The 23364-nt window shown below is 40.4% G+C and overlaps 1 protein-coding gene across 2 annotated transcripts in view; it reads left to right on the plus strand.

Moving 5' to 3' along the window:
• The window catches only part of LOC140225805 (protein FAM151B-like), a 42438-nt gene that overhangs the window by 5256 nt on the left and 13818 nt on the right, over positions 1-23364 (plus strand). The window contains exons 1-2 of one of the 2 annotated variants that reach the window (XM_072305747.1): positions 10302-10457; positions 16095-16202. In XM_072305747.1, coding sequence (XP_072161848.1) covers positions 10430-10457; positions 16095-16202 — 136 coding nt within the window. In that variant the 5' untranslated portion in view covers positions 10302-10429. Of the gene's footprint in view, positions 1-10301; positions 10458-16094; positions 16203-23364 lie in introns of those variants that run through there. The other variant, XM_072305746.1, reaches the window with a different exon arrangement.

Here is a 23364-nt window from a genome sequence, read left to right on the forward strand (position 1 = left end):
CTTCCTGACATATGGGCGTAACTTCATTTTGCGAGGAACTTTGTCATTCATATAACTCAATGCCTTCCAGCAGACTGATTATTGAAATTGATATACAAAGCGAGACAGAGAAAATTGAGCGATCCTATAGGTGGAGGCGGTTGGTTGAAATAGACAAAGGAGTCAAGTAATGGACTAACGGTAATCCTACGAGAGACCATTTAGCTAGCACCAACTTCCCCTTTAGTCTATAACAACCTCCCATTTCAACTAATAGGGTCGCTTCATTCCCCTTGTCTTCTTTGTCTATTGCTTGGTCTATCAATTTCAATGATCAGCTCACAGGGCTCATCTCTAAGTGCAGATACGCCCTTACGTCAACCAAGCGACAGATTGATTCACCTAAAATTTTACGGGAACTCTGCCAAACGACCAACAAGCAAAGTCGGTGTTTTTCGACTAACTTTTTTTTTTTTTTTTTTTTTTATTTCTTTTTTATTTTTTTTTTTTGCTACACACTTCCTATCCAGCAAAGTATTGCTGATGTTTGATGTGAATATCAATATGAATGGTGCTGTGCATTTTTCCGTAACGTAGTTCACATGACTGCTTTAAGATTTTCCTGCTCAACTTCATACTTATGTTGAATGGAGATGGACGCGGAAAAAAACCTCGGTGACAGCAATAGGGCATAAAGTGGGCGTTCACGGTCAAATTCTGAGCATTACCAAGCCTGATGCGAGGTGGTATCAATCGAGTCAATCTGAAAACACGGAGCCTTGTGCGCAATGAGTACCAGATTAAAACCATTTTACTTGAATTTTGTTTGCATGGAATTCTTCTTGAGACGACTTCAATATTGGGTGTCCCTTAGGAACTGTGGCCGTCATAATATTAGTAGATCTGTTTCGTCCTAAAAAAACAGAGGAAGTATGCATCAAACTTCCCTGTCGATTCAAAACAAATCCTTACACAAGCATGGTATCTCCCTATTTATTCTCTCCGAGTACTGTTAAGTGCGTGCAAAATGTGTGAAGTGTTTTCATTCGAATCACGCGATTTCATTTCACGCGATGCGAAGAAAGTATATTGAAACCTCGTTCCGAGCATTGAAAGAGGCAAAACAAAATATGTCACAATTTTGTATTTTATGTAGGATTTCCTTATTATTTAAAGTTCAAGGGCTGATGTTACGAGTCATCGAAAGAATCGATAATGTAGAGCACCTGTATTACTATGAAAAGACACTCTGAACTTTTCAAGGGCCATCACGTGTTGCAAGGACTGTGCAACTGTCAAATCCTTAAACGTCTAGTTCCTAAAGAGTGATTATTTTTTCCTGATTTAAACCGATTTCAGAGACATTTTCATTGTGAAGTGAAAGATTAAACAAGTATACACTCTCCTATGGTGAGTATTAGGATACAAAATTTCACCAGCGCTTAGATGCATCTATGGTATGAGTCCCACTCTTGAATTATAGATTGTTTGACGATTATTCAGTTGCGATTTAAAGGATCCTCTTCACTTGGAGATTTTGAAACAATCATCAATTATACATCGATGGTGTGTTTTGAAAACGTGAATCTTGTTAGCTGTGTTTCAAAATCTCCGATCCTTTTACATTACATTCAAAGAGAACGAACCAACACTTTTGCTTGATCCTTCCACACAATTTTCACTAATGAAAAAGACAAAGTACGGACATTCTTAAGACTTCACGTTGAGTATTTTTCAATTTTTGATAAATTATAACAGGAAGCCCGCGATGTTGCGTTGCAAACCAATATTTAACGTTGTATACATAATGTAACGTCCTTACATACATTAGAGATCATCAGCAATTCTTTTACAACTAATTAATGCACGTGGGGTGGAAATTGTATATAAGACACTTTTAAAAAATTAGTCTTCTTTTTATAAAAATGGAAGCTATCAATGGATTTTAATACTTGTCGCTCGAGGGTGAAATTCAGTCTCTTTAATTTTACTATTAAATACACCCATTTACACGATATTTGTGCGCCTGGCAGCTGCCATGGCTCCAGCAATTATTATTACCTCTGAAAGAATGAACGCCAACATAATGCAAGAGCACAATGTAAATAGTTCGCAATGTTTATGTCGCCCTGTTCTGTTTCGAAGCATTCAATGACTTCACTTCAATCAAAGCCCATTCCATTTGTCCCCGGGAGCGTAGCTAGGGGCATGCTCGCAACGTGAATTATCCTAAGAGTATTTTTGACTAATTGAAAGGTAGCTTGAGCTCACATTTTTTTTTAGAAAGTTAAACGACCACTTTCAGATGAGCCCCAAAATACACGAGAGTGCAAACGCCTCAGGGCTCTTCCGAAAATGGGCACGATCCCTTTTAAAAAGAATAAGCCCAGAATGGGACCGGTTGAACAGCCGCAACGAGCGTCATCAACCACTGACTGCATGAATTTGTAAGCAGTCTCAACCGGATGAGAAAAACCGGTTATGCATAAGAAGGGGTTCAAGTGCTCTCCTATGTTCGCACATTTCGCACAATTCATAGTGTGTAGAACCTCATACGTGCACGATTTCCTCAGAACTGCTACTTTATGACCACGGTGATTTGAGGTTAATGACATTGATTTACTGCCCTGTGTTAGGTAGCGTTACGAAGTCTGCGTTACAAGAGGATTGTTTCTTGGAATGGCTGAATTAGTGAGCATGGTGCTTAAAGGGCGAACTGACTTTCCATTTTCCGTTGGGCAGGCCTTGTTGAAAAGAGGCTCCTTCCACAGAAAGGGCTCTGTGTGATTTTTTGAAATCCAACGGGGCCCCAAATTGTGCCAAAAGAGGCCCCTGCAAAGTCCTTTTGGTCCAAGTCTGGGAGCCGATCGCCCACTAGCCTCCCCCTCCTCCAGTAGCGTGGCGTGAATTGCGATATATCGATTGATATACCATTTAAACCTATGGTAAAGAATCGATTATTAAGGTGTTTGCTGCGAACACCCTGTTTATCGATCCTTTTCCATGGGTTTAAATGACATGACAATCGATATATCGCATAGCACGCCACGCCACTGCCCTCCTCCCCTGGCAAATCGGCAGAGGCGTAGGAAGGGGGGGGCAGGGGGGCCTGCCCCCCCAGAATTGGAAATAGTTTCATCTGCCCCCCCCCCCAGAAATTCTGGATGGTGCAAAAACACCTTCTTCAACGGTACACACCTTCTTCTCTGTCGCCGTGGCCCGTGAGAGGATGCCTATAAATAGAATAACCTGTTGAATGCAACAATTTCAAAGTATTTTAACCTTAAAATGCATAAAACTGGGTGATTTTCAGGCAGAAATTGAAGGAAGATTAGCGCCACAAGTGCCTCGAAATGCGCTCAAATGGAGTTAAAATTTCAAAAATTTTCCGGGGGAGGCCCCCAGGACCCCCCATTGAGCTGGGGGATATTTCATATCCCCCAGACCCCCCGGTGGTGGGGGGTCAGGCCCCCCCAGAAAAATGATCTAGCTACGCATATGATTACTCTCTTGCAGAGGGGATAGATAGGTGCAGATAGGTGCTCTTTTTGGATGAGCCAGAACTTTTAGTTCCTTGGTGCAAAAGATATAATGCATTTATAAGGCTCACATCGCAGTCGTCTGCTTAATCTTATATGACTGAAATAAATGTTAGTTCTGCCTGAAAATCTTTTGGAACCTGGCAAGTTTTAGTGAACGCTTAGTTAACTGTTAGTTTGTGAACGCCGGGAGAGCCTTCAAATACTGGCTATACTTCCCGCTTTGCCGGGAGGTTAGTTTAGTTGCGTGACCCAACCGAACGCTTAGAACGCCTTCAAATCTGGCGATACCTCCCGCTTTGCCGAGAGGTTAGTTTAGTTGCGTGACCCAACCGAACGCTTAGAACGCCTTCAAATCTGGCGATACCTCCCGCTTTGCCGAGAGGTTAGTTTAGTTGCGTGACCCAACCGAACGCTTAGAATGCCTTCAAATCTGGCTATACCTCTCGTTTCTCCGGGAGGTTAGTTTAGATGCGTGACCTAACTGAACGCAACACATTGTTAGTTTACTCATTTTACTGCACGCAGCAAGCTGATACCATCAAAAGAAGCATTACAAACAGTGTTTTCTTTTTCTTCTTTACCTTTTAATTTTTGCATTTTTCATGCGTCACAGATAGAAAGTAAATATTTCGGCAATTAGTAAACATGTAGTATGTTAGTATGTATTCAGTATGTTAGTCAACCATGCCTAACATATGCCTCTAAATAGTATAACCTGTTGAATGCAACAATTTCAAAGTATTTTAACCTTAAAATGCATAAAACTGGGTGATTTTTAGGCAGAAATTGAAGGAAGATTAGCGCCACAAGTGCCTCGAAATGCGCTCAAATAGAGTTAAAATTTCAAAAATTTTCCGGGAGAGGCCCCCCAGACACCCCCCCCCCCCCCAGCAAAATGACCTAGCTACGCCTATGAAAATCGGCTCCTGGTGCCATGACGCCAGTGGCGATTCTTTCAATTGGCAACGCTATTTTCCCTTCATTTAAATTTATGTAAAACAATCGATGCAACACCTCGCCTAAAATCGATATTTTTAATGAATTCAAATGAAGGCAAAACTTTTCCAAAGACTGTAGAACCCAAGTAGAGACCAAACCAACATCATGGCTCGAAAATTTTCACGGAATATTTTTCATAAAGAGAAGAACAATCACTGAAATTTTCAAAGAATGACGTTCAGCAGTTACCCATGCGAAAAATAAAGTATGGCAGGAAGTCTGCAACGCCGCAAGTCGAGATACAAAGTTCTGCAGTTTCACCATCGATATGTGTCCAACTACCCTGCTCAATATCGAATTGCGGAGGCGTGACTGTAGAACCCAATTGTAACGACTGAGTGTACTTGTTTACGTCAATGGATGGATATTTGCGTCCAGTTGTAATCTAAATCGACATTTCTAAATGATTGTTCCTCCGGGCGTGAGCACTGAGCACTTTCTCAGTGCATTCCTTGAAATTGCTCTCGGTCAACACGCTCAGATCTCCTGCGAACTTGTCTTTAATAGATTTGTAATTGTACTAACACTCGCTCTTAACTCCTTCTGAATCAAACCAATCATCAAGGGAAAAATCGACCAATAGTTGTCTCGTATTCTAATGTTTCTATAAAGTATTTGTTACGGCTCGTTGGTATTGAAGTTTTTGGAATAAACTAACACGCTGTTCCTTGATTTTTCTCCGAATCCATTTAAAGAATGGTTGTTTATTCCTTCTTTGACTGGGTTAGCAACTCTTCAGCGTTTTTTTCTCTTCCGTCTAGACAAAACTGACTCACAGAATTGAAATTTGACTCGTGGAAAGAACATTAACAACTCGCCCGTGTTCGGGAAGTGTTATCACTGCGCTCACAATTGCCGCTGAAAATCGTAAAATGGGGGAAATAATCAATTAAGAATACTTAAAACCAAGGTCGGCGTAGCTTTGCCAAACTGAAATAGAAACCTCACGCCTCCATTCAAATCCACTAAAGTATACAGTCACACCGTATGAAACACAGCAAACTGCGGGAGTGGAGTTGCCAGTTTAGAGGTTTTCTTATATCACTCCTGCGGAGTTCATCCAAAACAAGAACGGTTAGGAGGCACATGAATCATTATTGATGAGAGCGGTAATATAACACGTAAGCGTTGGCATAATCCTAATATTTTGTGTGCGCTTAAAATACGCGTGACAATGCGAGAAAACCAAGAGGCGTTATGCAACGAAAATATTACAATACTTTTGCAACTTAATGCAATAAAATTGAAATTTGTTTATTATTAAATTGCTATATTTTTACATCATTTTGTCAATAAATATCGATTTTAAATAATCGATCAAATGAGTTCTAACCAAATGAGTCCGGTGGGAGAGAGGTAGGTTATTTGCAACGCAGAAAACATAGCAATTGATTTCAATTTTATGTGCATGTAAACGTAAGAGGAGCCCCTTCAATCAGTGAATAGACAACATACACAACAGTCCGGTACAAGAGTGATAATTTCACGATTTTTACTATGTATAAAGTCTATGATTGTGTGGGTAAATCCTCTGACCATATTGATGGTTGATGAATGTCACATATAGCAATTTGTCGATAATTTTATCTGAGGATCTCGTTTTTCCAAAAAATTTCTGACGAGCTGTATGTCAGGAGATAATTAGTGATGATTCAATGGCATCGTGAAAGCCCATCGTTCCCATCAAAAGTGGGGTCTGCAGAATATTCTGCAGCCGCGCGCCGGTTAAGGGACTGGAATAGAGTGCTTTAAGTCTGACGAGGAGTTGAGTAACCTGGCTTTCTCAATCCTTGCAGCTCAAGTGTACTGATAATGAGGCTACACTGGTGCGCAAAATTTCTCGCCGGCACACGACACATCCAGAATGAGATTATAAGTTCAGCTAATACCTCACCTTCGCCCAATGCAAAATTTTTGAAGTGGCTCTGATCTCCTCATCCCACAGCTCCAGCATTATCAATAGGACGTATTTATGCCAAAAGGAATTATATGCATAGAGTTTACGTGTAACATAGCTCCTTTTGGCATAAACGCGTGCAATAGTTTTTGAGATTGAGCACGTGCTTACACAGACTTTTTATCTCTTTGCTCGCGAAGCAAACGGATTGCAGCACCCAGTCTACGCCTCCCGTTAAACAAAGTTCATCATTGTCAACTATGGAATCAGATACACTGAGAAAAATTTTCCAGTAAATAATACCCGGATGCAAATGAAGATGTTGCATGTGTGAGGAATTCGCGATTTGATCGTTGATTCTTAAGCAAAAGTTCGTGAGAAACACGATGGTGGCACTGGTTTTCTCTGAAATCAACTCCCAAGCTCAAAAAAAGCTCTCAAGTTGAGCCCACAATGGAGAGGATATCCCACCCTACCCTGAGAGTCCACGTCTACATCAAGACATACTCTCCATGCAAAGATAGGGAGCAAATACATTAGCAGGGTTGCCGTGTTTTCAGTTTTGGAGTCCCCAAATAAAGTGGCAGCCCTGTCAATGTATTTGCTCCCTATCTTTATATCCCCTTCATTTTGGCCTCAACTTGAGAGCTTTTTTTGAGCTTGGAAGTTGATTTCAGATAAAACCAGTAGCACCATCGTGCTTCTCGCGAACTTTTACATAAGAATCAGCAGTCTAATCGCAAATTCCTCACACATGCACCATCTCCTTCTCCATTCTCGTTGTATCAACTGGAAATATCTTTGAGGGGTCAGTGCGTCTCTTTGAAAAAACCAGAAATGTCATTTGCAAAAGGAGGATTTTCCGTTGGCTCAACGGAAAGTTTCGTCTGGGATTTATTTATTGGAATTTTAATTGATCTAACAGTTATTTACTCTTTGTGATGCTTTAGAACACACAATCACAAGTTTGTTGGCAAGAGGGTCAATATACACACGGGATTCGACGATAGTAGAACCTTGGATTTTGATGATAGTATGATAAGCACGGTGATGTTACCGTGTTCACCGAAATATTACTGTGCGCACAAAAATGCTACCGCGAGCATGGTTATGCTACTATACTCATCAAAATTCTTACCAAAATCCACGGTTCTGCCATCGTGGAATCCCGTGTGACATTACCACCGCGGTAACCGTGTTTTTTTTTGCTCCGTGTGCGGAGTAGACTTCATTGACGTAGAATTTACTCAAAGCAATGCCTCTGTGACTTAATGATGAAACCTCCTGAAGCTGCGCAAGCATAGATGTTGCCCGCGCCAGCTTGTCTCTTTGACGTAACTTTTCCAAGAAACGGATCACCTCTTTTGTTCTATACGTACAAGCTTTCAGCTCAGGAGTGCTTCTTAGAATCCTTCAAGTGGAGAGCGCAGTCAGTTCACTGAGGTTGAGACACAGTGTCCTACCGTCCTACGAGACCTGACTAGTGGAAGTGGTGGTGAGATTTGTTTGTGTATGGACGGATGCCTACACATTTAAATAAACATAAACATTACAAATTCCAATTATATATTTTTTTGTTTTAAAAAAATGATAACATCAGAAAGAGTGAAGAAGAATCCCCTGCTTTTTGTACAAATCACTAAATCTTGGGTCCATGGCTGTGGTCCTAGTCAAAGAGGGAAAAAAAGAAAAGGAAAATTAAAAACAGGGGCAGGGTTGAGAGTGGACCTTTATTTAAAAAAAATTGAAGAGAGACCTCTGAGGATTTTTCTTATTGTTTGGATTTAAAGAATGGAAGAGATGAGCATACATTTTCTTTCATTCGCAGGACCGAGAAATGTTGTCTATTTTTTAGACTCCTAATAATTTTCGTGGAACAAAATAACAAAACTGTGGGAAATTTATGCTGAGAGAGTGAATTTTAAACTTGGAGGAAAGGTAAGTAGAATTTCAACGTGTAATCGATCCTAAGATCATAATTTATGTATTAAGGCCAAGTAGAGTTTCTGAAAATACCATTCCAGCAGTTTCCTGAGGTAGTATATGTAGGTCAGTAAACACTTCAATCCCTGTAACTTATGCAGTTGCATTAAAAATTGCATGAGGCTGATGTAGAAACCATGAGACTGTTTGCAGGACAGAACTGGTGGGAAAACGCCCGAATGGCGTACACTTCTAATAAGGGGCTCGCCAAGCCGCTCGGGACTCTAGGGGGGGGGGGGGGGGGGGGCGGAGGTATATGGAGTACTTCGAGAAAGACAGAGCACGAACCTCTTGACTTATTTTTAAAAATATTCAATCCGTTAGACGTAAAAAAAACCACTAGAAATACCAGAGCATATCAAAAACTTGCAAAATCGAAAATTATCGTGGAATTTTTAAGCATCAGAGATAACCTTGAAAAACGTTGTAGATCTGACTTTAGCTTATCAATAGTCAGACCTCAGTTTTAAATGAAGGCAGCATGAGTGGTATCACTGAGCTGCCACGATTGCTCAAGGAAGAAAGCAGGAAAGCGTGGTGTGCGGAGCGGTGACTTTACCTCACAGTATGTTTGCCTTCAGTTTTTAGTGTAGGCAACCCGAGCTCCCACGTGGTCGAATAGTGGTATCACTCTAAGATGTCACAATTGCTCGAAGGAGAACGCAAGATTATTCACCAAATGTCCAACCAGGACGTTTGTCGTAGAGTGGTGACTTTACCTTATTTTTTATTTTTATCAAGATATTTTTCTGCTCATTGCTTTGAAATCGCTCCACGGAACAGTTTATAATCCCAAAAGTATTATAAATTGCAAAATTAATAAAAATTAACTTTCCAAAAGTTGAAACACGATCTTCCGACCGACATTAGTCGAAGCTATTTTTTCGCGAACCGGAGCTGCCTAAGATACATGGGGCCGAATTTTGTCGGCTTTTTCACACGGAGTGCAACAGCCATCGATGAGTTACAAACCGCACCACCGGTCAATCAGAAGCGCTAAGCCGGACTTAAGTGCAGTCGAGACCCGTCCTAAGTATATTTAAGTACGGTGGAAGGACCGACAAAATTCGACCCCAGAATTCCGTTTTGACGCAATCATACGGTAACGGCAGTTGAATCGAATTTTGTCGCGTTCAACTCTACATCCAACTTTTCGTTCCCTTTTGTTTGGTGAAAAATTGAATCGTGTGAATTGGCCCTGAAGGAATTCTTTCGGATGCAAGCAGCAATTTTCGCATTTACCTCGCGCTCTAGAGAAGTAAATCCCATAGGCGAGTCATTTAGGGATAAATTTCGTTTAGATGACGTAATAGTGCAGCCAAAAAATTTGATTAATTAAACCCCAATATCTACTCTCATCTCATCTGGAATGACTAATGCTTAAAATCAGTCGACTCATTTGGGTTTGTCCCTCAACGGTTTCGCCGAAATGACTCAGAAAGAATCTTTGCCTCGAGGAAATTACCAAACAAGTCACGAATTTGCATTAACGCCGCTCGGTTAAAACAAAAGAATCTGACAAAAACAGAATAAGTACAGTCCGACATAAGTTAAAGAAACAAAGGGGCTGGGAGAGTATTTGGGACAGCGCGTTCAGAAAACTCCTTACTTCTCAGAGCATGATTTTTTTGTGACCGTTTGTTTGTTTTTTTTCCCGAGCTCTGTTTCACTTCTCTGTCCTTCATCCAGTCACGAAACTTATAGGAGTGATAGGAAAACTAAGGGTGGCTGTTGCAAAAAATGGAATGGCATTGTTGCAAAATAAGGCCGCCCAGAAGAATGGAAATGGAGCTTTTAACTAAAGTGGTGCCCCCAGGCAGTGACTTTTATAACTAACTATTGTTGAGAGACGTGTCACACGGATTGCCAGCAGCATTTTGCAGTCTTCTCGTTAGTGACGCGGTGATAACGTGATAGCGATTTTTGTCGCAATCCACAGAACAGTTCTGCTTGAGATGGGACTCAAAGTTCGCGACCCGTTTATAAACGTGCCAGTGAAATTCTCAATTGACTTTCATTGTCTCAACTAATGATGATGTCACGAAAATCCAGAAATCGTAAGAACACCTATATTCTATTTTGAACATAGCTGCACATATTAGCCTTTTTAAAGCCAAATTCCCTACGTCCACGCAAATGTTTGAATTGTGTAACCTTTGGATAATGTTTAAAAAGCGGGAAACATTTATGAAAGAAATGAATTTAATCTTAATAACGCTCCTAAAATTTACTTGTTTCTTAAATATTGTGGAAATTTTGAAGGGTTAATAACAGGCTCTAAGTACACTATAAACAGATGTTACGTAATCTTGTGAACAATAGAATTAACCTTGCAAGCCATGTTTTAAGAGGTTTAGAGCTGTTCATGACGCTTAATGAAGAGTTTACAAATCATTGGTACTTTAAACGTGTTCTGTTTACAAAAAATTAGAAGAACGTGCGGTGAATACGCGAGACGTTTCTTTGTGCAGCCCCCCCCCCCCCCTCCCATTTTATGCATCCAATGATTGTTTCTTGCGTTAACTCCTTCATCATTATAAAAGCATGACGACTTTTTCAGAGATCTTATTTCCTCTCAAGAGGCCCTAGGATATTATGGGCTAAATACAGTAATCCTCAGAAACTTGGCAATGATGAGAGATGTATTTCTAAAGGTAGCCTACTTTTTCGTTCGCGTCATTTTTGCCTATCACCTCCCTCCTACGCACCCCTTTCACTCTTTCCTCAACGGTGATCTTTTTGTACTCCTTCCATCGAGAAAAGAGGTCTTTTGTTGAGCGATGAACTTGCATTCTATGTTGGAGAAGTGAAACTTGTTTCTCTGACAATGCTACGTAGCTTTGCATTGCGTCGCGCTGCGCACCGCACCGTCTATTATTAGAAGTGGTGGGTGTCCTTAGTGCCAAATGGAACCGATAAATGCCTCTTTTTATTCGGAACATATAGCCGATATGGATAGAATGGATAGAATGGATCACTACAAGAAGAACGAGTGCATCGAGTTTGAGGCAAAGCAAATTTAGCAGGTTTTACTTTGAAATTTTAAGTAGAAAACTTAACTACGAGTTTACTATTACGAGGTCATTATTATTTCTACGGGAACATTCTTCCATTAAAGAAATTTAATTTCATGGCATCATTTTTAACGTGTTACTAAATTGTTGATGACTGTTCAAATGTTTTCAACTTTGATACCTAGCGAAATTATTGATTTTTCGATGCTTTCTAAACATACGTGTGGCTTTTAAAATATCAAGGTGGGCAAAACTTTATCATCTGGTCCCTTCAAAAATTATGCACTTGCTGAAAATAGTCTCAAAAGTAGAACACCTCCTCGCTCTATTTGTAAAATGCGATAAGAAAAATTAGTCTGGTATGTTTTTCGATGATCATTTGGCATACGGCTAAATTTTGAGTGTATGTACCCTCATCAGCCATCTTAAGAGGTCAATTTTATTATTTAACATTTTTCAAGGGAATCATCTTTGCACCATGACGACTCAGATTTTTTTCAGAAAAGTGTGCTGGCCAGGCCGCAACCCCAAGAAATGGCTCTAGTTACACTTATGATTTTAAATGGTTTCACCTTACTTTTTTTTTGCTCATTCAGTGTTAGATATAGGTATCCCAAACTTCCTTTCTTCCTCATAAAAAAGTGACTTTGATTCGAGATTTCTGTTCTTCCCTTGCAAACAGATTTTCTGACAGAGGCGAGCGAAAACGCGGTCTGATATTCATAGTTACTGTGTCCTTTGGGTTCATGTGAGATCCATTGTTCAAATAGGTAGTGCAAGATAGTTTTCTGTATTTCGCTGGATGATGTTACTACATTATTGATACTTGGTGCGCACTCACGCGCGATCAAAATGAGTGATTGTAACACCTGTCGCCAATTCAAGGTTTAATGATTGTGGGCACATGAATCATTCAATGCCATTGACAAAACTGATGGTGAATTGTGCGGATCCGGGAAGATCGATCGATCGATCGGCTACATACGCAATAATTGGCCTCTAGGACGAGCAGTTACTTCACTTCTGAGGACACCCTGAGAGGATACCCGGACACTGTGCACTGTGCAGCGCCCTATGCAATGCGATTCGCGGTGCGACAACGCACTAATGTGGGTCACGTTCACAACATGATCCTCTTAGGTTCGCCTGTGTCATTTTATCGTTGAAAAATTAACCTCCAGTTGTATGTTGAGACTGAAAAGGTTCTACTACTCCCCAATTTAAAGACATTTTTGCTCTGTTATTTAGAATTAAGTAATTTGAACTTGTTATGAAAGTTATTACCCGATTGGTTAGTCCGTACACTGGAAAAAAACACATTGGATCTAGAGTCCAGACTCTTGGAAACATTGACAAGAAAAAGGACTCTTGATTCAATCGGACTTTTGCTTGAATCAAAACGGAAATCCGCTTAAATTCAGAGGCTTGGTTCTTGATTTAAGCTTAAATATGATTGAATCAAGAGTATTTTTTCTTGTCGATGTTTTTAAGAGTTTGGACTCTAGATCCAATGTATTTTTTTTTCCAGTGTAACATTCGTTACAGACGTGTTATCCGTATGTCCGCATACGTCTGACTGAAAATGTAGCAAAATCAAACAAAAAAAGAGCCTTCTGGAGCTGTTCATACAATGCGGCATGTTCTAGGGGTAAGTCTGAGTTACGGGTTTATAATGGAGGCCGAAGGGGTGGGGTGGGGAGAGGAGTCCAGGACTATCTTACGCATAATACCGAAGGGTTGTTTTTTCCCCGAAAATTTAAGATAAAATTTCGACGAGACGTGGCAATATTTCATCCAAAATTCAATATTCATGTAAAGAGAGAGATTCAAACAGAGGGTGCAGTCCTGATTCATACGTGCATTACGAGGGGGAGGGAGGGAGAGGGTACAAAAATCCTGTTTTCAGCGTTACGTATAAACGGCCACTGATCCAAGTTCCAGTTCCAAATTTTCTGCCAACGACATTAAATGCAAAGATGAACAGAGGACTTAAATACTTTGAAATGACTTTTATAAATAGCTCTGTGTTCAAGTTAAAACAAACTACCCTAAATCCACTACTCGAAATTATAACGTTCTGTCTGAGTAGATGCGAGATTTTGTTTGTCACCACTTCTAACAGGCAGACATTCTCTCTTTTAGAAAACGCGATTACTTACCTACTGCTAGGTGTATCGTATGTTGTTTACTTTTTGTGTTTGAGCGAACTGTTATTAATAATGCTATGACCAAAGACATAAAGACGGAGTGCTCGTATCTAAAAGCACGGGGAAAAAGTGAAGCCTGGTTTGGCGCTGGGTGCTTGTGTGAGTGTGTAAATGAGCGCGGGAATCCATGGCGGCAAACGGAAATTTGATTTGAACTTGTCCTCTTGATTTTTCCTTATTTCTTCTTCTAAACGTGTTTTAAATGCCTAAAACGATTATATTAAGAAAGTTCGGTCTGCGTCCTAATATAATACACCTACTTTTGCTCAGTAATAGGCAGTAATCTCAGATAAAGTTAGTTTTTCTTCTGCTCATGGTGGTTCTGCAGGTTCAAACAGGCCGTTACAGTTCTAGATGACCGTCACTCCCAAATGAAATTAATCGGTCGACGACGGACCAAAGCTAACCTAAAGTTAAAGAAATATGAGTGGGTAAGTGAATTTGGGCAAAAATCAACCTAGAATACTTTGTTTCCGCAATTATTTTATTCAGTTCCCGCCCTATATTTGAATTCAAACTTGTCCCGATTTCGCCGCCAATCCTCTAGCCAATAGTAGAGGTGGTTGAAAAGAAGCTTCATTTTTTGCTTTTAGCCCTCCGTCTTTATGTCTTTGGCTATGACCCACAACGACGCGGCCCGCGTTATTCCAGGTTACATCGATTTTTGATTCGTTTAAACGAGTTTAATGACACCATTTTGAGCCGTCAAAAATTGGGTCACGAAGAATCGATGCGAGTGACCGTCTGGACAATACTCGTCATCGCCTCGTCACGTTCCACATCGCGGAACAGCGCGCTAGAACCGTCAAATTTGCCCCAAAAGACCGCAGTTGCCAGAACTGCCTCGAGAGGGTTCCAAATGACTACATTGAAAAAAAAATCTCAGTGTATTTACTATGAAAAGGGTAAAATTACCAAGAATTCAGGGTTTTATTTGATCCCAGTTTTTTCTTGGTAAAATTACCATTTATGGAATTGGTAATTTTACCGAGGAATCTCGGTAAAATTATTGAACTTTCTCGGTAAGTTTACTGGACCTTGGTAAAAACGCCAATATTTGTTATCGACTGTGGTAGAATTACCGAGATAAAATGGCAAAGTTACCGGGCATTGATTACCAATAAAAGTGGTATTCTTACCTGAAAAAAAAACAGTACAAATACCGGTTTCAAGGTAAAATTACCAGTCTGTCTTGGTAAAATTACCAATAATCGGTAGAAAAAAGTGAGATGGTAAAGGTACCAACGGACCTTGGTAAAAACGCCGATAATTTTTTTTCAGTGCATTCTATTGTATGAGGGGGTAGACTTTTCACCTTAAGACCTCTGCTTCCCTGTTCAAGATAATTTAAATTTATAAAACAAGATGGCACGAAGACCATAGTACTTTTTTGGGAAACAGAGGTCCTTATTTGACTTTTTACTGATTTTCTTTGAAAGAGTCAATATTACGAAAATTGGATGCCATCCCTATGGGTAATTAAGGTGAATCTACAAAGAAAATGAGCGAATATTGAGATTTCGAGCAAATCTTGATTGATTCCTGGTTCCACTTTAGATTTTTGGTGAAAAACGGATTGATTACGCCTCAATGAAAATTTCAGTCTCACCTTGTTGGAACGTCTGCTTTTGAAAATTCTGAAATTCAGCGGAAAATATTCGACCGCAAAACATTGCATCTTATTAGTAAAATGGAACAGCTAATTTATACGTTCAAATATTCGCAGTCTTAATTTAGAGTTTACAAAAGAGATTTTTTGGGGAATAAATAGCTGAACTAGGCTTCCTGGTGTAGTAGATCCGTTTTTTAAAAATATTTGAAGCAGAACCATGTACATATAGCAAAATGTTGTCAATATCTTGAAGTTCGCCTTCACCTAAACTACAGCGTTGAACAGGGTAAAAAAGCCAAGTTAACTCACCTCTCTCTCTCTTACATCCTACTGAATGCATCACAATTTTTGTTGCAATGTCAATCCGCTCTCTCAGGCTGCTAAAATAGCAAATACCGTCACTGATTTTTATTGATTCGGGTCAAATTTTTCGAGAGAATGTTTCCTGCGCGGGCATCACTGTGGAATTCTAATTCTGTATACTGCTTTTATTGACGAAGTATTCGCTCCTGCAGGCAAAAAAAAAGAAAAAAAGGTTTTCAAAGTATCTTAAAAGAATAAAGGAGGTCTCAAATATTTTTTACCGGTTTTAGACAGTCATGTCTTCTTAAAAGCCAAGAGGCACAAGGGTTTATTATTGTAAGGAACTATATGAGGATTGGAAAAAAAAATCAATCAATCTGTACTCTAGATACATTCCATTACCGCCCATCCTTACTGGGGCAGTTTGTTTGAGGTAATTATGGCTCCTTGTAGAAATAATTTTTGCAAGAATGTATTTCAACTTCTCAATGCCCTCTTCTAGTATAAATTTAGTAGACTTTACTCATTTTGATAATGTTTTTCTTTTTTTCCTTTCAGCGATCGAGATCATGGAGGAGTTCTTCCCTCAAATTGAGGGTAATTTGACGAAAATCACGTGGGCTCACGCGGTGAACTCCAAAAAACTGCTGAATCAAACTCTAGAGGGTGAGTATCATTCATGTTTGCTTCAAAGTCACTTTTAGTTCTTCAAAAATCTTCTTGACACAATGTTACATTTGTTTATGATACGGCATAAATGTTCCGGAAAAAGTTTACAAACAACATAGAGCACAAGTATATGAATTAATCGCGTCTAAGGATAACAATAGTTGCTTAGGAAGTGGCGAGCGGTTTCTGTGTTGCCCCGAAGAACAATAATAATTTATGTTGGTGCCATGAATGTTTCGGAAATAACGGACTTCAAACTTATGATCTCGGCTCGGAGCGCCTTCAAATTTTAGTGATACTCTACGCCCTACCGTGGAGTTGGTTTAGTTGCTTATCCAACCTGAATCCAAAAAAGGACATTTTTTTCACCACATGCACATGTGCAAGTGTCAGCTTCGTTCACATATTCGAGGGAGGAAGTGTATAACTGATTTTCGGCAAAAGAATCGCTGAATTGTAATGTTGTAATTTTCTTAGAAGTTTATTATTTTCTATCCATCGCTACAGGCGGCTTGTAAATTACTGGCAATCGCCTCCTGCATAAACGTAGTAGTATTGTTCATTGAGATTGTTTCACTATGGAAACGAGATATACGCTTATGTTTTGTGACTTTGAAGATTGAGTATGTTTTTGTGCGATTATAATGATAGTAAAAAGTTATTAATGTTTTAAAGGCAGATGTAATATTTCTTGAAGTAAATAAACCTTAATTGGTAATGATAACCAATAGGCGCTAAAGAGGAGATATAAGGAACATTTCATGACATTTTTAGAGTCTTTATTACATAACCAAATTGCAATAAACTTTTTCTAGCTTCAAAACTTATATCTAAACTTATATCGATAAAGTTTCATCACTTGGTGCTTTTTTCTTTCTTTTTTTCTAAAAAAATTATGCGATTATCATTGCATTAGCTAGCTTGATTTCGTATATTCTTTAGAAGTTCAAGCGTCGTTTTAACGACAAGTATCGCTTTACTTCAGAAATGAGTTTTTATATTACAATTAAGATATTTTGAGAAGCATGAATCATTCATTGTAGAACTAAACAAATCAAATGTAATACGAAAAAGACCACTCTTGTAAACGTCGGACAGGACGTTAGCTCAAAATCTAGGTCATCTCATATGATTTTGTTTTCGAGAGTCATGCCTAATGCAAGGTTGAGCAAAATTTTTCGAGAACTGGAGGGCACGTTCCTAAGTGACGGTCTATTCGCAAACTCTGAAGAAGTGACTGCATCAAAATTTGGATATTCCCAAAGGACTCGGGGCAGCACGGCTGGTTTTGCAGCGATAGCAACGTACCAGCGCTATTTCGTGACGCGCGCGGCGGGCAACGTCCGAGCACAATGTCGCGCAGCGCGCGCGTCTAGCGAGCGTTCACGCTTGGGGAAACCCACAAATATGATAGGCTACGCCTCGGCAGAATCCGCTTTCACTTGGTCTGCCTCAGCGCACAACCGCCGGATTTAAGCACAAATATTATGCGAATTTCTTCGAGCCGCTGCGCCGCTCAGTTTTCTCGCTAATTATTGCAATTTTCGGAATCCACTGATTAAAATCTCCTTAATTTGTAAAATTACTTACTAGGGACTTGAATTTAGACTAAAAGTTAGCATTTGAAAGGACTTGAAGGGTCAGCTAGTGGAATACGTGCTCACTACCTTCGTGGTAGTTGAGCCTAGCTGAAGCATTAACATACTCACCACGAAAGAACGTAGTCGATCGACGATAGAGCCTTCAATTAGCACGACAGGCAAAAAGTTACACTCTGGAGTACGAATAGTTATCTCCCCTGTTAGTCCATCAAACGCCCGACTTCATCAATTTTCTTGGAGCCGCTGTTGAGGCTAATTGAATCGCACTCTGTTGGACGGGCGTAAGTCCAAAAACTCGTGAGCACATCGTTCTGCGTGATCAATAAAGCCAGAGCTCATGAGTTTTTGTCATTACGCTCGTCTAACAGAAACCGATTTAATTTTGTATTATTTTTTTTTTCTTTTCAACATACTGCCAGAAAATTGAATTTAGATCTGCAAAGGCAGTAGCGACAAAAATGCAGCCTTCCTATACATTGCGAGCTCTCCAAAAGAGCACCAGTGCGATTAATTCTCCTTTCTCTGCGAATATTCCTCATGCGATCTGTGGTTATTGCCCTCAATTTAAATGCATCCCGGTGGACATTGCACAATTTGTGACCGAATGACCAAACCGTTGCACACACGGAATAAAAAGTGTTAGGCATTATCCCTCTCGTGGCGTCACCCCTTTGTTTGATAATACGGATGTTTCAAATTAATTTTGGTAGTCCTGCAACATTTGGGATAACAACCTAATTTATTGCCAACCAAAACCAAAATTACCGGCGGTGCTACCACAGTTAATTGGAAATGCCCATATCATCAAACAGGTGGAACTTAATCCCTACCTCTTTTTTTCCGTGTTTGTCGAAGACAAATGCTAAAATGCTAGTGATAACTCCTTCGAATTTTTGACGGGAAAATGCACCACTTACGTCGTGGCTGCGACAACAATGGTTGAACAGAGGAGGCAGAGATGTCCGCCCGCGTCGGGCGTCGCGGCGCGGCGGCGCGGCGTCGGCGTCCACTCGCGGAGAGACGCCGCGGCAGACGCGCGTCACCTGGCGATCCCGCGCGGCGTGGCGTGCACTATTAACAGCACCGACCTTGGACTCACTAGAGTTCCGGCAGTGATGCAATATTTTATCGATTAGCGCACGCTGCTGGCCCCAAGATCGCCGGGCCTCACCTTGCTGCGAGTCGATTGTTGAATCGTTATCGAATGACCTTGATCGATATATTGCATTGTGAAGATAGGGAGTTATCGATCAAACTAATTCGATAACGATTCAACAAGCGAGGCGCAGCTCTGGTATGCGGTTTTTGACCCGCCCGACACCCAACTCACGCGCTTCCCCGAAAACAACACTAATTTGCCCGAACGTATTTCGGAATCACGCATTACTCATTTGAAAATATTCAGCCTCTCTGACCAAATATGTCTGCCTAGAGCGGTGGCTGAAATTTTTGCCCCCGCGGGGTTCGAGACCCAAGTTCAGTCGCGTTTTCTACTCACACAGGAACCACACAGTTTCTCTTCAGAAAAATCCGGAGAATTGATATCTGAAATCTCCGTGCGCATCAATTTTGTCTTGATTCTCGAGACATTTTCGATGAAAACACGATACCATGGATTATTTGCTCGCACAAAGGGCTCATAGAATGGGGGATATCCACGTCCGAAGTCACGTCCACATCAGAGACGAACTCGTCATGAAAGATAGGGGGTGCATCTGCGGGCTCGCAATTTGCGAGCATTACGGGCACTATTGTTTTGCTCTCTGATCATCATCTAGAGTCTCTTTATACTGAGAGTTTCAGGAGGGGAAACACCCCCCTCATGAAGTCCGAGCGGAGTCACAAACGGAAATAAAGATTACACCATAATTCGCGAAGTTTTTCGATAATCTTGATCAGTCCAATTCGCAAATTCCTTTCACCGTTTCATCTCTCATTCCGTTTGATTCCTTTCCGAACGCATACACTTTCCGGTCCATTCAATTGATACATTTTTGCAATTGGTAAAAATGAATCCTGTAATTCCGTTTCGTGACACGGAGCTCCTAAAACGGACAGGCGACACCAATCAGAGATGGATTCACACTGTGCGTTAACGTCTCGCAATCAAAGGGACTCTAGACATCATCCAAAAAATTGGGGTAGTACCACAATTTTAGGGGATAGCCCCCAATACTTTTTTCACCATGGTGTGTCCATGGCTGTATTGACGATGTTAGTCACTGCGTCGATCTATATCTTTAGTATTTCACTGAAATCGTAAGCTTGTTTTCGTGTGGAGGTAGAATAGGTAAGGTGATGATTTCACACTCGCTCGAGACAAATGAAGAACGAAAAACAGCCATTAAAAAAGTGAATTAAAAGTTTATGAGCGAGTTGGAGCCTCATGGACCGATGATTCTGCGCAGGAGAAAAAGCATAAACGAGGTGGTTGGGGACTGTGCTGATTGTGAGAGGCTCGATGAAACACGTCCGTGAATGCCGGTAATAGACTTCTATAGGGCTGTGAAAATATGCTTCCACTGAAATTGATTTTAATTGATTTTACTGATGAAATTCCCACACCACGTACCTCGCACGAGGTGTTCCTTCCCTCCTGTTGCATTTTTTAGAGGAGAAAAAATCAAAATCATTCCTTGGAGTTTTTACAAAATGTACGTTGCATTGGACACTGAAAAAAAATTATCGGCGTTTTTACCAAGGTCCGTTGGTACCTTTACCATCTCGCTTTTTTTTACCAATTATTGGTAATTTCACCGAGACAGACTGGTAAACTTACCTAAAAACCGGTATTTTTACTGTTTTTTTTTTCAGGAAAGAATACCACTTTTATTGGTAATCAATTCCCGGTAACTTTGCCATTTTATCTCGGTAATTCTACCAAAGTCGATAGAAAATATTGGCGTTTTTACCAAGGTCCAGTAAAATTACGGAGAAAGTTCAATAATTTTACCGAGATTTCTCGGTAAAATTACCAATTCCATAAATGGTAATTTTACCAAGAAAAAACTGGGATCAAATAGAACCCTGAATTCTTGGTAATTTTACCCTTTTCGTAGTAAATTCACTGAGATTTTTTTTTTCAGTGGAGGGAAGTTACAAATCATCGCACTAAAACAACTAATCAAAGTTCTTGTATGGAAACCGTGCATCCTTACTTCGCGTAGTAAAATTAGCGACCCTGTCGGCATTGTTGTCTCCCGCATGGCCGCTCTCCCACTCTCCCACTCTCTTTTGTCTGTAAACCTCTAACGTCGGGAAGAATAGAAAGAATGCGGTATTGTGTGTTTAAAGTTTTAATCAGTATACGTGAGGAACGACCGTAGATTACACTGTCGTGGCGTGCTTTGCGATAAATCGATTAATCTGCCATTTAATTCTACGAAAAAGGATCGATAAACAGGGTGTTCGCAACGAGCACCTTAATAATCGATTCTTTACAACCTTTTCAAACGGGGAAATATCGAGAATCGATTATTCACGCCTTGCCACCGGTAGATTATGCCCCCTGAAAGAGCGTCTAATTAAGCATTAACCCCGAGGGATTCTAGCTTTGAGATACCTTCCGAAAATTCTCGGAAAAATATACATCTAATTATTCTATACCTCATTTACATCATTTCATTCTATTTTTTATTTTCTCTCTCCTCTCCTGCGACAATCTCAGGCCCACCTTGCGTCGCGACGAGGGCACGTTTTTCATCTCTGCACAGTGGTACCAAATGATTAATATTTCAGAGGCATCCTCTAAGACTTATACCGCCTTAAATAGGGCGAGCAGCTCCGCTTCTCGTTTCAAAAACATTCATCCCAGTCATGTTCTAAATAAAGGAAACCTCTGGATTTTAGATATAATCATTCGTGCATGTTAATTCTAAAGCCGCGTAATACACATTTCGATCGGTAAAGTTCGCGAAACCACGTATCTTCGTTCGCAATGTTGTAGACTTCTCGTCAGACTTCATTTTTCCTTTGGAAAACTGAACAACGTAATTTCTTGAAAACTTCCTTGATTTTTCCTATCTGTTGGCAGAATATTCTGAATTGATTTCAAGCTATAAATTTGGCTAGTTTTTAATCGAAAAAATAAAATAAAATCGGAAATTACGAGACACTGCAATGGAGAAACGTTGTTTTCCACTCTGGCCATCGATTAGAGAGCGATTTTATGAAAGCAATTTGGAAGCATATTTGGCCTCTGATTAATATTGCGATTTTTAATTTGTTTTGCGACTTTAAAGTCTTGGAATTTACAACCCCATCTGCGTCAGACTTCACAGGTTCATATGTTCTTACGTTCTGATTCTTGAGACTCTAAAGATCAGGGGCCTTGCATATGGGTATAGGGTTGTAATTGCAAGTTTGAGAGGGTTCCCACGTTATCCTCGGCAATACCGATAGTTTCGGATATAAGTTTTACATTTTGGAAAATTGTATTCCTTTTGCGGAGAGCTCCGGTCCATTTTTGGTGTATGCCGTCGGAAAAATCCGGGAGGCATTTTTAGGGGTCCTCTGGTTCCCCCTCGCACATTTTTGAAGTTTGCCATCGCATCTTTACTCCCAGATTAGAAGTCGTAGCAAACTTTAAAAATAACTAAAATCCGGGAAGATACATGGTTTTTATCGACGTGTAATAACGCACTGCGTCGAAAAATCTACGAGTGCACAAAGTTCCCGTAAAAGTGAAAAAATTCTTGCACAGAGAACCTTTTTTTTTTTTTTTTTTTTTTTTTTTTTTTTTTTTTTTTTTTTTTTTTTAGATAAGTTGATTTCTGTTCTTTTTAGTCACTACACATACCTATATCCAAAAAAAACTATAACAACTCAGGCTGGGGAAAAAATCTGGGCCGAAAGTATGTGCAAAAATGGGACGTTTCGAAGAATCATAACTTTATTATCGACAGGCAAAAAGTCGGAAGAAAAGTGGGAATAACAAGGAAAAATGAGTCAGCGAGCGATGATATTGCAAAAGCGGAGCAGACGACCAATATCACTCTGTGTGAGGCACGTGGTTTAGTAATAGCTCATTACCGTACCCACACTTGCTCAGAACATCTCCTGGCTCCGGACTAACTTACAAGTTTCGGATTTTTCACTTTCAATTCCATTGCGCGGTGGAACGTGCCTTGAATGCAGCTCGAAAAAAAGAAGAAAAAATCACTGCAGGTGCCTGCTCCTGAGGCTTCCCCGCCGGTCGCGGGCTCATACACATCCACCCAATTGGACGTATTTCTATCAAACGGAACTATGTGCATTATAAAGTGAGCCCTTTTATGCACATATTCTTATGGGTCTCAGGGCTCATGTCTTAATGCACATAGTTCCGTTTGATAGAAATACATCCATTGTTCGGGCGACGGGAGAGGACGTGGATAGCCTCGGCGCCGCGCGGGTTCGGTAAATAACGGCAAGTTCATAGAGGCTCATTTGTTCGTCTAATGAGATGAGGAGATTTCGGCCGGAGCTGATGTAAGACGGGCGCTCTTCTCGCCTCTCGCTTCATCCTCACAAAATGCAATCTTCGCAGTAACACGTGTCAACTGTCACCTCAAAATGGT

This window comes from Bemisia tabaci, unplaced genomic scaffold (genome assembly GCF_918797505.1).
Source record: "Bemisia tabaci unplaced genomic scaffold, PGI_BMITA_v3".
NCBI lineage: Eukaryota > Metazoa > Arthropoda > Insecta > Hemiptera > Aleyrodidae > Bemisia > Bemisia tabaci.